The sequence below is a fragment of the Annulohypoxylon truncatum genome, assembly GCF_022578515.1.
Source record: "Annulohypoxylon truncatum strain CBS 140777 unplaced genomic scaffold F4807scaffold_57, whole genome shotgun sequence".
Lineage (NCBI taxonomy): Eukaryota > Fungi > Ascomycota > Sordariomycetes > Xylariales > Hypoxylaceae > Annulohypoxylon > Annulohypoxylon truncatum.
Genome location: NW_025953843.1, coordinates 72,981 through 85,397, shown reverse-complemented (window position 1 = coordinate 85,397; position 12,417 = coordinate 72,981). Strand labels below are relative to the sequence as shown.

The 12,417-nt window shown below is 48.6% G+C and overlaps 2 protein-coding genes across 2 annotated transcripts; one reads left to right on the top strand and one right to left on the bottom strand.

Moving 5' to 3' along the window:
- Nucleotides 1-2,525: 2,525 nt before the first annotated feature.
- F4807DRAFT_333249 (uncharacterized protein) lies at nt 2,526-6,318 on the top strand. The gene has a single exon (XM_047995297.1). It carries the CDS (start codon nt 2,844-2,846, stop codon nt 6,108-6,110), a length of 3,267 nt encoding a protein of 1,088 aa, XP_047848950.1. The 5' UTR covers nt 2,526-2,843; the 3' UTR covers nt 6,111-6,318.
- Nucleotides 6,319-9,330: 3,012 nt separating this feature from the next.
- On the bottom strand, nt 9,331-12,271 carry F4807DRAFT_333252 (uncharacterized protein). Its single transcript, XM_047995298.1, has 4 exons — nt 10,126-12,271; nt 9,979-10,076; nt 9,750-9,921; nt 9,331-9,505 (listed from the first exon to the last, which is right to left on the bottom strand). The coding sequence occupies exons 1-4, from the start codon at nt 12,178-12,180 to the stop codon at nt 9,485-9,487; spliced, it is 2,346 nt and encodes a 781-aa protein (XP_047848949.1). The 5' UTR covers nt 12,181-12,271; the 3' UTR covers nt 9,331-9,484.
- Between the last annotated feature and the right edge of the window lie 146 nt (nt 12,272-12,417).

Sequence of the window (12,417 nt, the reverse complement as noted above, 5' to 3'; positions counted from 1 at the left end):
ATCTTCTGTGTGCCATTCAGCTAAAGGAGGCTCCCAGGGTATAGTTTGGTTCATTGATGCTACCAGGGGTGCTTCAAATCTCCCTCCGTGGGGTTTCTAGAATATGGAGACGGCTATGCAAATTCCAAGCATATCGTTCACCTCACTGACCCGGGCCATTCTTCCAGCCCATAAACATTCGCTCCCGAAGATAAATTGGCCCATACTTCGTACGGACCTTTTGTCATAGTCGACCAACTGTGAATACCTACCTAGGTATTCGTCTTAGTAAGTTGACTGCCTAGGTTAGTAGGCTATATGGGCAGGAAATAGGATATATACGACGAGTGTTCCCCTTAAAAAGAATCGTTGATACATATTTTTACCATTGCTAGAACTAGAACTCGTACCTAGTAGTAGTAGAACTAAATGTTTAGCTGACGTAAGTTTCCTCAACCCCTTAAATGAAAGCTGCTTGCTTAGTTGCAAGGCTGCGGCAGATCGGTTGAGGCACGCACCTTCATGCACTTACTTATCTCATGATATTGTCATGGATGAGGTAGATCAGCGACAAATTCAGCTATGGTAGTATCAGCTTTTGCGTTCCTCTGCGCGTTTTCTCCGCGGATGTGTTCTCAACGCAAGGAGAGGATAGGTTAAACTGGTTGGACGGATCCCCCTTTGTCTTACAGCCTCGCATTAGTGAGCTGAAGAGTAGGAGGGAAGATCTTATCCTGATATTGAACCTATTGCCTCGACTGTGTTTCTATTTGTATCAACTTCCGCGAAAAGGCGGGCTTCTACAATGATGTGATATGCCCAAGTGAGTATAGGCAGTATATGTCATTAGCTAATCTTATGATTCTTGTCTCCACATCGAAATGCCATCACTTGCATTGGTGTTTGGTATCGAACGACTTCGCGACGCTGCCTTTATTTATGAAGGAAAAAAAAAAACGAAGGAAAAGAAAAAAAGGCAATGACGCTAAAAATAAGGGACTTAAGGGTTTTTGTCGGCAATGTTACGCGAGTTTTGTGCGATATGTGATATGTGATACATGATACTTGAATACACGTGGTTTGTTAAATAAACGGGTCCTAGATCCGGACTTTGGAGTAATAAATAATACGGTGCTACGGGTTGTATGGTAGAATAATCGTAAGACTCGTAACTTCGTTCTGCAATGCAGCCAAGAAAAGCCACAAGGGGGGGTCACTGTAAGACAAATGACGACATTGGGTGGGTGTTGCATATCCCGCGGTTGTCACGATTGTCAAGGTTGTCAACGATGATTCGGGTGGCAGCTGCACCGTTCATTTATTCGGGGATCACTAGCGATGGCCTAGAACCTTCTTTTAGAAGCTCGGGTACAACCATCCCCTTCCTTACCATTCTGCCTGCCTTGGCCTGCTGTCGTGTCACTTCCATTTAGTCTTTTCGCGGTATAGCACTTGACCTAGTAGTATTAAGGCCAATGCCAATAGTCTTGAGGTACATCTCGAGGTACAAAAAGGGGCGTAGGTCAAAGCAACCAGTAGTTTTGTCTGCGATGCCGAGAACGCCGAACACTTATACTCAGGTACCCACATTCACCTTCCAGAAGACTTGCATATCCCGGTATACCTGATAACGATGTATGTGTATCCATGGGAGGTAGGCGGGCTGGTACATAGAAGTACTTCGGGGGCGGGAGGGGACGGGAGGGGACAGAGGAATAGGGCAGGCTAGCGGGAGGATCTGCACGGAATTAATGGAATTCGAAGGGTCTTTTGTACTGTATAAATTCAGGTACGGCCGGTAATAAGATCAGCTTTTAGGTAAGTTCAGTTAAACCGATCTCTGCTAAGAAACTAGTACCAATCGAGGTAGTCGCATTTGTGTACCTTGGAAGTACCTACCTGACCGTTCCTACCGGTACCTACCAGGTGAGACTAAAAGCCGAAGAATGTGGAGTCGCTGACTTTTGAATAATCCTAAGCTCACTTATTTTTTATTCTTTTCCATTACTTGCCTAGACTTATCTGACTAAACAAAACAAACATCACCTCTTCCCCATTTTACCAAAATGAAAGCTCCGGGATAGAGGAGACGAAAGGGGGAAACGAGCAAAGTGAATTACGAACCGAAAGAAAGAGTGAAAGAGAAAGGAATGTGAAGAGTGAGGAGAGAAGAAAAAAACCGCAACACATCTGGTCATCGGCGATGTTTCAGTGAATCGAAAAATCATCCCAAAAAAATAAATTAACCCACGGTTTCTCTTTATCCCCAATACCGAGGGACCATTTGTCGATCACAAATTCGAGACCCAGCCCATAGAATCACTTCCGCCCAGCTAAAATTCTCCGTCGCGTGTTGATCGGATTTCTCTCGTCTGTTTTTCTATCTCGCAATCCTTTCCCCTTGCCTGCTTGGGGCAATTTATTACAGTACATATCGTACATACCTGCGCCTGGGCACGCGCGCATCCCCATACAAACCCGTACAAACCCGTACTGCCAATACAAACGGCAATACCATCTACTTTGGGCCTACATAGGTACGGATATTACACCTCGCACGCGCACACCTTTGATACGTTACGTATCTCCCTTCGACCCCAATCCTAGCCGATCGGTATTCCAGATCTGTCCAATCGTAGAACGTACGCAGATCCCCAGTTTCGAACTGAGCCGGTCGCATACCGAGAAGAGGACAGGTTTGTCGTTTGCCTGGCGAGAAGCGCATCGCGAGAATAAGAATTCGCGAAATTCGATCACGGCCAAATCCGATCTGAGATTATACGTTATAACTGATCGTTCAACTGTCCATCCGCCGCGAAACACATGAAGTCGGTCGGGTTTTCTTTGCGCAGTACAAGGAAACAATGGCGAACCCCGTGGGTGAAGATAATTGGTTAGCTTATGTCGACGAAGAGAGCCGCCACGCCACCGATCTCGAGGCGCGCGTCAAGGTTGTCGAACTCTTCAAAAACGCCGTCTCCTCCGAACCTGGGAGCTTAAAGATCTGGTTGGCTTATTGCGAGTGGTTTTGGTCACTGTTTACCGATTGTCAATCGAGCGAAGCCGGATGGCCCGAAGAAGAGCAGCAACTAGGTCGCGATCTATTCTCCTTCGATGCTGCCTTGAGCCTTTGGAGTGAAGGCTACGATGCTATAAAGTATCGCATCAACGATAGCCACGAATTCTGGAATCAATGGGTTTCGATCGAGCTTGAACAGTTGGCTAGGACTAGAACTCCAGTTGGTGTTAAGCGCATCTCACATCTCTTCCGCGACCGTCTCCAGGTCCCCCATTCCACCTGGGAGAACACGTCTCAGATGTTCTCTAGTTTCTTAAGCACATACAACAATGCCGCCTACGAGACCGAATTTAAGGAGATGACTGCTAGCGCCCAAGATGCTAAAGCCGCATACGAAGCACGAGAACCATACGAGCTGAAGCTAAACAGGGCTACCAAGTCGGGCGACCAGGAATTGCAAAAGGCCATCATGAAAGAATATCTAGGCTGGGAGATGTCGCAGATTAAGAGGACAAGAAATCCTGCGTTGGCTGTCTCGCTCTGCCTCGGACTATTTGCGAGAGTGCTCAGCGGTATATTTGCTTTCGACGACGACGCGTGGAGCGACGCTGCCATTTACATGTCGGGAATACAGCACCGAACTAGGACGTCGCAAGTCCAATTGCCCGTGCCCAACCTGCTGGATTTCTACCAGCGGGCTACCTCTCACTGTCCTTGGTCTGGCCCTCTCTGGTCGCGTTATATCCTAACGGCGGAAGAAGCCGGTTGGTCTTTTCATAATGTCGAGGCGATCAAGCATGCCGCTACGAACACGAAGGCCCTCGACAAGAACGGCATGGCAGGCATCTTGGATATGTATACTGCTTGGTGTGGCTATCTGAAACGGACGGCCATGGACCCTAACGCCCCCGAGGACGCGGCTGATGTAGCCGAAGTTGGTTTACTGGCCGCGCTGGAGGATGTTGACCTGTGGGGAAGACGTCTCTATAAAGATGCATATCGGGGAGATCCTAACTACAGACTACAGCGTATCCTCATACAGTATCTTACGGAAGTAAAGGGCGAAGTTGACGAAGCGCGAAGTCATTGGGACCGTATGGCCAGCCAGTCTCTCCTCGCTGACAGCTACGATTTCTGGCTCAATTATTACCTCTGGGAGATGATCATCTATTCTTCCAAGCCGAAGCCTCGGAGTCCCACTCCAGCCACGCCGGTAGGTAGTACCACAAAGGTCTCGCGGGTTCCTGGCGTTGCTACCAGTGTCCTAGAACGCGCTATTGCGCGGCCAACACTTGATTGGCCTGAACGAGTCATGGAGGTCTATCTCCAACATTGCAACGACTATGAGAGACCCGAGACTCTCCATCACGCGCTCGATGTGGTCTACAAAGCTCGACAGGATGTTGCAAAGCGCCGTGAGCGGGAAAATGCCGAAGCTGCTGCTGCTTACGCCGCCCAGACGCAACAAGCACAACAGGCGGCCCCTGATTCAGCTGTAGGCGATGCCCCGGTACCTATGTCGCCTTCTGGTTCTAAGAGAAAGCGGGAATCTACACCGGGTGATGCATCACAAGGTGTGAACAAGCGGGTGAAGAGCGTAGAGATCGATGCCGCCGACAATGAGCAACAACTCAAGCGTGACAGAGAGAACACATCCGTCATGGTTACGGGCTTACCAGCCGATGTAACGCAGACGGCCATTCGCAAGTACTTTAGAGAGTATGGGCACATTAACAACTTGGATATTCATAGGGAGGCGGATGGTGAATCTAGTTCTGCCTTGATAGAGTTCAGATCCACACAAGATGTGAAGTCGGCTCTTTTGCGTGACCAGAAGTATTTTGGCCATAACCAGATCACTGTCAAACCAGGCACCGGCCTAACGCTCTTCGTATCCAATTACCCACCCGCTGCAGATGAAGCATACATTCGTGGCCTCTTCAAGGATTGCGGTGAGGTCTTCAGCGTTCGTTTCCCGTCTCTAAAGTTTAATACCCATCGTCGCTTTTGCTATGTCTCGTTCAGGGATCAGGAATCTGCTTATAAGGCGACGCTACTCGATGGGAAGCTCATAGAAGGCCGGTTCAGACTTCAGTCTAAGTACTCTGACCCTTCGCACAAGAAGGACCGCGAAGGGGCCGTTGCAGAAGGACGTGAAGTTCGAGTGAAAAACGTCGACTCTTCTGCGGACGAGAACGACCTCCAAGATGTGTTTACCAAGTACGGCAAGGTCACTAATGTCCGAATAGTCAAAAATTTAGCCGGAAAGAACATTGGCACTGCTTATGTGGTATTTGAGACGAAAGAAGAGGCGGAGAATGCCCTCCAACTTGACAAGGCCAAGTTCAAATCTCAGATCCTCTCAGTGGAACACAGCAGGGAGACGAACTTTAAGCCCTTTGCTACGAATCGAGGTGACCGGGCTTCTGCGTCTCCTAGTCCTAGCGGGAATGGCGATGTAGTGATGGCAGATGGTCCTAGCGAATCCAACGGCAGCAGTCTAAAGCCAACCCGTAAGGAGATTCAGCAACGCACGATAGCCATCTGGAATGTTCCGGACACCGTCAACGATGCACGCGTTCGGGCTGCCGTCGAGAAGCATGGTGAGATTGTGAAACTAGTGCTACGGCCTGACCACCAAGGCGCCATAATCGAATTCAAGGATGCCGCGACGGCTGGGCGTGCTGCATTAGGGCTGGAAGGTCATGAGATCGCACCCGGTCGTAGGATTCACACTGGCACCGTGGACGAATTATTCAAACAGACAAGTGAAAAGAGACAGGACAAAATCGTTGCGGGAAAAGGCAAGCCAGCTAATCACAAGGGAGGATCGAAGGAACCGAGTTTCATGCCACCTACCCAGACTGTTCGGAGACCAGTTCCTGGAGGTAGAGGCGGACCAAAGCGAGGACTGGGATTCGTGGCGTCGAAGAAGGATGGTAGCAAGGAGAATCACCAGGGCGCGGATACGAACGGCACAGCTCCCGCTGTAAAAGCTAAGAGCAATGCTGATTTCAAGGCCTTGTTCCTTAAGTCGGGTAATGGAAACGATGGTAATACGAAAGACGGGAATACTGGTGCTGTCGATAATCAGATGAATGGGCACAATTAGAAGGATGATGGACGTTACATATGAAAGATTCATATGATGCATGCACACATACACATACACATACACACACGCACGACCAAAAGGTGGTCAGGCGATAACGGGAGCATATCTTCGGCGTGGGAGATCGAGTAACGATGGTCGATCGAGTTGAAATTTCTTCCTTGATACCCCTGGCATTGGTGTTAATTACATTTCGTGAGGCGAGAATGAAATAGTGAAGACAGACACGTTCTAGCGAAGTAAAAGAGTAAAAAGGGGGAGGGGAGGGGGGCATGAGAGGTTTAATGGACAGGCATGGCATTCATGGCATCATCATCATCATAGTCATTATCATCATCATCGGTTTGCGGTTTTTCGGTTTTCTCGGTTCGGGTTTAAAGGGGAAGGGAGTCTGACCAGATGACAGAAGTGGAATGAATGGAAAGGGGATTCACATCATTTGGTCGGCTCGGTGTTATATTTTTCTGCTTTCAAGGAACTTCATTTACCGTTGATCATCCAAAATCGGTTGTTCGCTTTTTTACTTTTATCAGATTGAGGTTGTGTGTTAGGGGTCGAGATCGAAGTTACGAGATGAAAATGATCGAGTAGTGTTTAATCTAGTTACATATGCCCTGTCTACCTACGTACCTACTTATTAGGCAGATAGGGGCTTGGGCAGGTGTTCAGACAGATTCATAGTTAATGCACTACGTAAACCAACTGGCTGAATCGTGTCTTGATTATTTGGAGGCAATTTAGGTAAGCTTAGCTCCGGAGTATAGCGTTACCTTCAGCATTTGTATATTGCACTCTCACGCGGATATATACCACTTCATATAGACTTTCATCTAGTAGTTCTTTTTTCTTTCATTCTATGGTGACCCTGTTATCTAACTAGCTGCTCACTACGGATGAAGTAAGCTTTGCTACCTAGATGTAAGGTATCCTGACCTCCGACAAGTTAGCCGGCCGGGTTTGCACCGAGTCAATGATACCCCAGGTCTACTTCCTGCTTTCCTCCTTATGGACTTTGGAATATTCCCTGCCTATCCTCTAGTAAACTCCTGCGTATGCATGTGCTTAGGGAAGAGGGCAATGATAAGGGGGGACCCCAGATAGTCCCATTTCGAATCTGCCTTCCTGAAAATCCGCACTAAGGCACGGTATGCCAATACGGCGGGAGGGTATCCATATCCACATACTTATGCCGTCGCGGAACCGACCAAGTATTTGGAAAACCAAGTCACATCGCTCGTTCCCGCAAACCACAAGCGACAACACCACGACTCCTCCTCCAAGGGCTTACCCAGTCTTCCTCACGTTCGCGTTCCCGTTTCATGTCTATAATACTCGGTTTTTTCACTTCCCCATCCGCAACTTCTCCACCGTCCTAGGATAACAGCACGCGGCGGCGGCACCCTAAGCCTTGACGCCGAAGTCCTGGCTGAAGACGCGCTGCCAAGCGTCTAGCCACTTCTCCTGCTGCGCTGTGAGCAGCTTGCCGGGCATGCGGAACGAGCGCGTCATGAGGTCGCGCAGGCGCGTGCGGAGCGCCTTGATCACGAGGAGCGTTTTCCAGTCGGGCACGCTGAAGCGCGCGCGGTTGCCGTCGAGGACGATGACGCCTGCGTACATCTGTTTTGTTCAGTTAGCTTGGTTTAACTGCTTGGAAGCAGATGATAAGTTGATACTTACATCAATACGCGCATCACCGCATAGCAAGGCGATGGCGAAATTCTCGACGGCCGTGGTCTCGTGAGCGTTTAGGAACCTAGTAGGCGTTAGAAAAATACTCTCACAGTTACTCAGATCTAAACCATCGACGACTTACTGTTTAGACTGCATAATATGGTAATATGACAACCATTTCAGCTCCATGCGACCCTTGTTGACGCTCGATGGATGCAGGCTAATGCTCTGATTGTTGCCAACGTTGCGAAATCCCTTGCCCTCGCGCACCAAAAGCTTCGGGTAGAAACTCCACGAAATCACCGACGCTGCGATGATATCGTTGTCGCTGTTGATATTAACGCGCTGAGGAAGTTCGTAGAACTGGCGTTTCCTATTGGAGTATCGTAAGCGGTTAAGTGTACGGCGCTCCTCATCTGTGAGCTGTAGGAAGCCCGAGTCCGCGAGCGCAACTAGCAGCTGACCCTTAAGATCTTCGATATTGGACAACGTTTGCGAGGACAGAAAATTCCGTTTGCAGTATGAAAAGTCATTATTCGATGCGAGACAAACTTTCTTCCAGCCGAGGTAAGCGTTGTATACAGTCAGCAGATCGGAGTCGCCCCTCCTGAAAGCCTTGCGAGCCTGGTCTGCTTGGCTTCGTTGGCCGAATGGTGCCGTAAATGGAGACTTGGAGGATAAAATAGCCGCAACGGTTATAGCCATGTCGAGGCACTTGAAAATTGTGCCTTGAAGAATGAGCTTGCCAAGGAACACGTCAAGAGGTAGTCTTGCCAATTGATGGCCCAAGGGTGTGAGTTCTTCGGTATTTGTAAGAGCTCGCACGTCAACGAGGGCATCGATGGCCCGACGGATGTTCTTCGCAGATGGCGCATCTAAAGCTTCTCCCAAAGTCTCTTCGATTCCACCAATCTTACAGATTTTGACGCGAATTGCTAAGTCTTGTAATGAAAGTCGTAGCATCTCAGGCGTCTGCTGATCGCTCATTAGATGATCATGACGATACCTCGTGAATAGGTGAAAACAAAGACCCTCCTGAACACGGCCTGCTCGACCGCGCCTCTGTTTGGCGTTCGCTTTTGAGATGAAGGTGTCGATTAGGCGTGACAGTTGCCTCCTCTCGTCAAATCTCATCTCGCGATGTTTGCCGGTATCGATGACACAAGTTACGTCCGGAATAGTAATACCTGTTTCTGCGATGTTCGTGGCTAATACAATCTTTCTTACCCCTTCCGGTGGGACTAGGAAAGCTCGCTCCTGGTCCTCGGTAGCAATAGTGGAGTGCAAAGGGAATATCTCCCAGGCGAACTGGAAGAAAGGTTCTCCGAGTAAGGCATCATTTAAATTCCGGATCTCAGCGATACCAGGAAGGAATACCAAGATCGCCTTGCTGTAGTTCATATAATCCGGATCATTGGCTATTCGAACAATCAGCTGCACAATGAGATCAAAATCGATTTGATATTCGTCGATTTGGGAAAGCGTATGTCGGGTTCTTGATGAGTACTGTTTTAATTCTTTAACGGCAGCTGCACCTGAGTTCGAATCAGTAGCATCGATTTCCGCCGGATCATCATCTAAATCTGTCATTTTTTCTTGGCTAAGTTGGCTGGGGACGTAGCCGGTAATCTCAAGAGCATCTTCCAGGAATTTGTCTTGTACTGGAAACGTCCGACCAGGCACAGTAAGGACAGGAGCACGTCCTAGGTAGTTGGAAAACCTCTCTGCGTCGACGGTCGCTGACATTAGCACTACCTTAAGATCTTTTCTGCGTATAAGTAGCTTCTTGAGCACGATAAGTAAGAAATCAGAGTCGATTGAACGTTCGTGAACTTCATCGAGCACAAGATGAGTGATTTCGCGAAGTTCGTTAGAGCCCTCGAGCATTCTCATTACGATACCCGTGGTGGCATAAACGAGCCGTGTCTCTTTCGATGTGTTGGCTTCGAGACGGATTGAATAACCTACGAGGGATCTTGAGGTACCGATATCACCCCTTCCTTCGCCGAGTTCTTCACTGACACGACGGGCTAGAGAGATGGCAGAAATACGTCGTGGTTCCGTGCAATAAATTTTGCACGGCCGGCCCAAGGATAATTGATGTTCTAGTAGGAAAGACGGTACTTGCGTGCTCTTGCCGCTGTATCATTTAATTAGCAAGGCCGTAACTCTTATTAACACATCGACTTTGACTTACCATCCTGTCTCTCCACAGATGATGACAATTTGCTCGTTCTCGACAGCGTTGAGAACCTGATCTCTGAACTGCCACATCGGGAGCTGTGATCGAAATCGCTGGGAAAGGTTAGAAATTTTCATTAAATGAGATGTGAGAACAACTAACCAGCATAGCTTGAAACCTCGGCGTATTCGACTTCTCAGCCCATATCCTCTGATAATATTCTGGTCCAAGTGAATTTGTGACGCCTCTTTCCAGGACAGAATCATCACCCGTCTCATTTGTACTGCGTTGAGAGGCACGTCCTCTAAAAGCGCCCTGAAGTAGAACGCCGTCCTCGAGGTCTTGGTCCTGCTTTCGTCGGACCATTGCTCGAAGCTCTTGGATCGCTATTCGGTCCGCTGCGTCAGTCTGGTTTTTCTTTTCCTCCACCAGCTCAGACCAGAATTCCCTCCACACCTGTGGTAATCTCATGAAGACCTTCTCCTCTTTCGTAGATCCAAATACGACAAACAGTGCCAAAGTAGCGACGAACGCTTCGGATTGTTTAGAATCGGGCGTTGCAATTGAGCTCATCTGGAAAAGAAATTGCTGAGGTGTTATGATGCTGTCGACGAATTGAATATGAGGAGTAGGAATCAGCTCCTGGGGCTTAGACCATTGAATAGAGACTAAGTGACGGTTACAGTATGGGTTCTCAGACACTAGTTGGTATACGATCCGCACAGAAGAGTCTCTTGACCGACAAGCTTCCTCAAGAGCGCGCGTTGGGTTGACGCCCGACCATTTACCAAAATCGCGAATTGTGATTTTTATACCGTCGGCTCCGTTGATGACGTTGATTGTTTTACCTGTAACAGCATCGACTTCTTGAACGGGGAGACTCGCAAAAAGATCAGACAGAGCTTGATCATCGTCGTCGTCATCCTGTTGCAGGATTTCCGCCGCAATTCGTTCAGCTTCCTTGGTAACTTCGTCATCATCAGATTGGGCTTCTTGAGCTGCCTCTTCCTTGGCTTGGGCTTCGGCCTTTTTCTTAGCTGCGAATTCCTTCTCTAGTTCTATCCTGTTGGTCCTCCATGTTTGCTCAGCAGCAACTTTGTCAAACAATACATCCTGTTCGATCTTCTCAATCTTGGCAAGAAGTTTTGCCTCTTCCAGATCATCTCCTGATAGTTCTGAAGCAACATGTTTTGTTCCATTTGGACCACGACTTTTCGCTGGTTTCCCCTTTTTGCTATCCTGCTGAGGCCGCTGCAATTCAAATAGCTTGGCCTTAGTCTCGAGATAGGCTGGGATTAGATCATCAGGTTCGATTTCCTCGTGGCAGACGATAGCAACTTTCTTTGGAGCAGCCCCTTTTAGGCTTGCAGGCCCACTCTTTGGTTTCTGCGAACTGTTGACCTCTAAGAGACGTGGAGTGTTGGCACCCGAAGGCAAAGGGCTATCTAGCGGTGTATCTGCTTGTGACTTTGAGGTACCGCCTCTATAGTCGTAATCACGAAGCTCCTCTTTCGTGCATTCGCGTGCAAGCCAGTCCAGAGCTTCTTCTAGACCCCATATAGTATCTCTAACGGTGCCATTGACGCGTGAAGCAATATCAAGGACGTACTGTATCACTGCCTTGACCTTGTCCTCGGAAAAGCCAATGCCTGCCAGGGTCTGCTTCAGGGTCCATAACCTAATTACTAGATCTTCCTCTGGAGGTAGTTTGCCGTTGCTACTTGCACCATCTGCTGTAAGAGACGTTGCGCCATAGCGGTTTTCAGCCTGGATCATATCCATGATATGATCCATGAGCTCCTGAGGTAACCATTTCCTCGTGTTCAAGGACTCTGCTTGTCCACGAAGCAGTCGTCTATCAGTCTCAAGTCTAGACTTTTGGCGCTGGGCGTCTCTCTTTACTTTCTGGGCATGTTTTTCTACCAGAAGCTGCAGCTCCGACTCTTCCAGCTGTCTCTCAAATTCCTCGGGACTTAAAGTTTGTTTCTGCTGTGATGTGGTAGTTGTGTTGTCGGAGTTAGGATGAGATGGTGGGGTATTTTTGGGATCGCGAGATGACGAAGTTGGAGGGGCATTGGAATCGAGCTTTCCTCCTTCAGTAGCGCTTGGAACCGGCTCGTTGGTTACTTCAGCTCTTGGTTTCGAGGCGATCGATGTAGTAGCAAATCCCCGAGCTGGATTAGCAGTTGGCTTCGTCTTCTTTTTCTTTGGTGCCATCACTGCTGGGTGAATAGTAGCGAACGTGAAGGTAAGGAAAAATAAAGAATCTTACTCGTTGCGCAAAAAAAAAACGTTACAAAGATTTACGATAAAAAAAAGTTGTTACTGGTAAACGATCTAGGTGTAACTGTCATCATAGGTCTTTGGGCGGCGTGGTGGGGACAGGGCTTAGCGGCTAGGCGGGTGAGGCGGGGTGCACATCGGGTCGCTCTTGATTTGGAAATTACAGGCCGT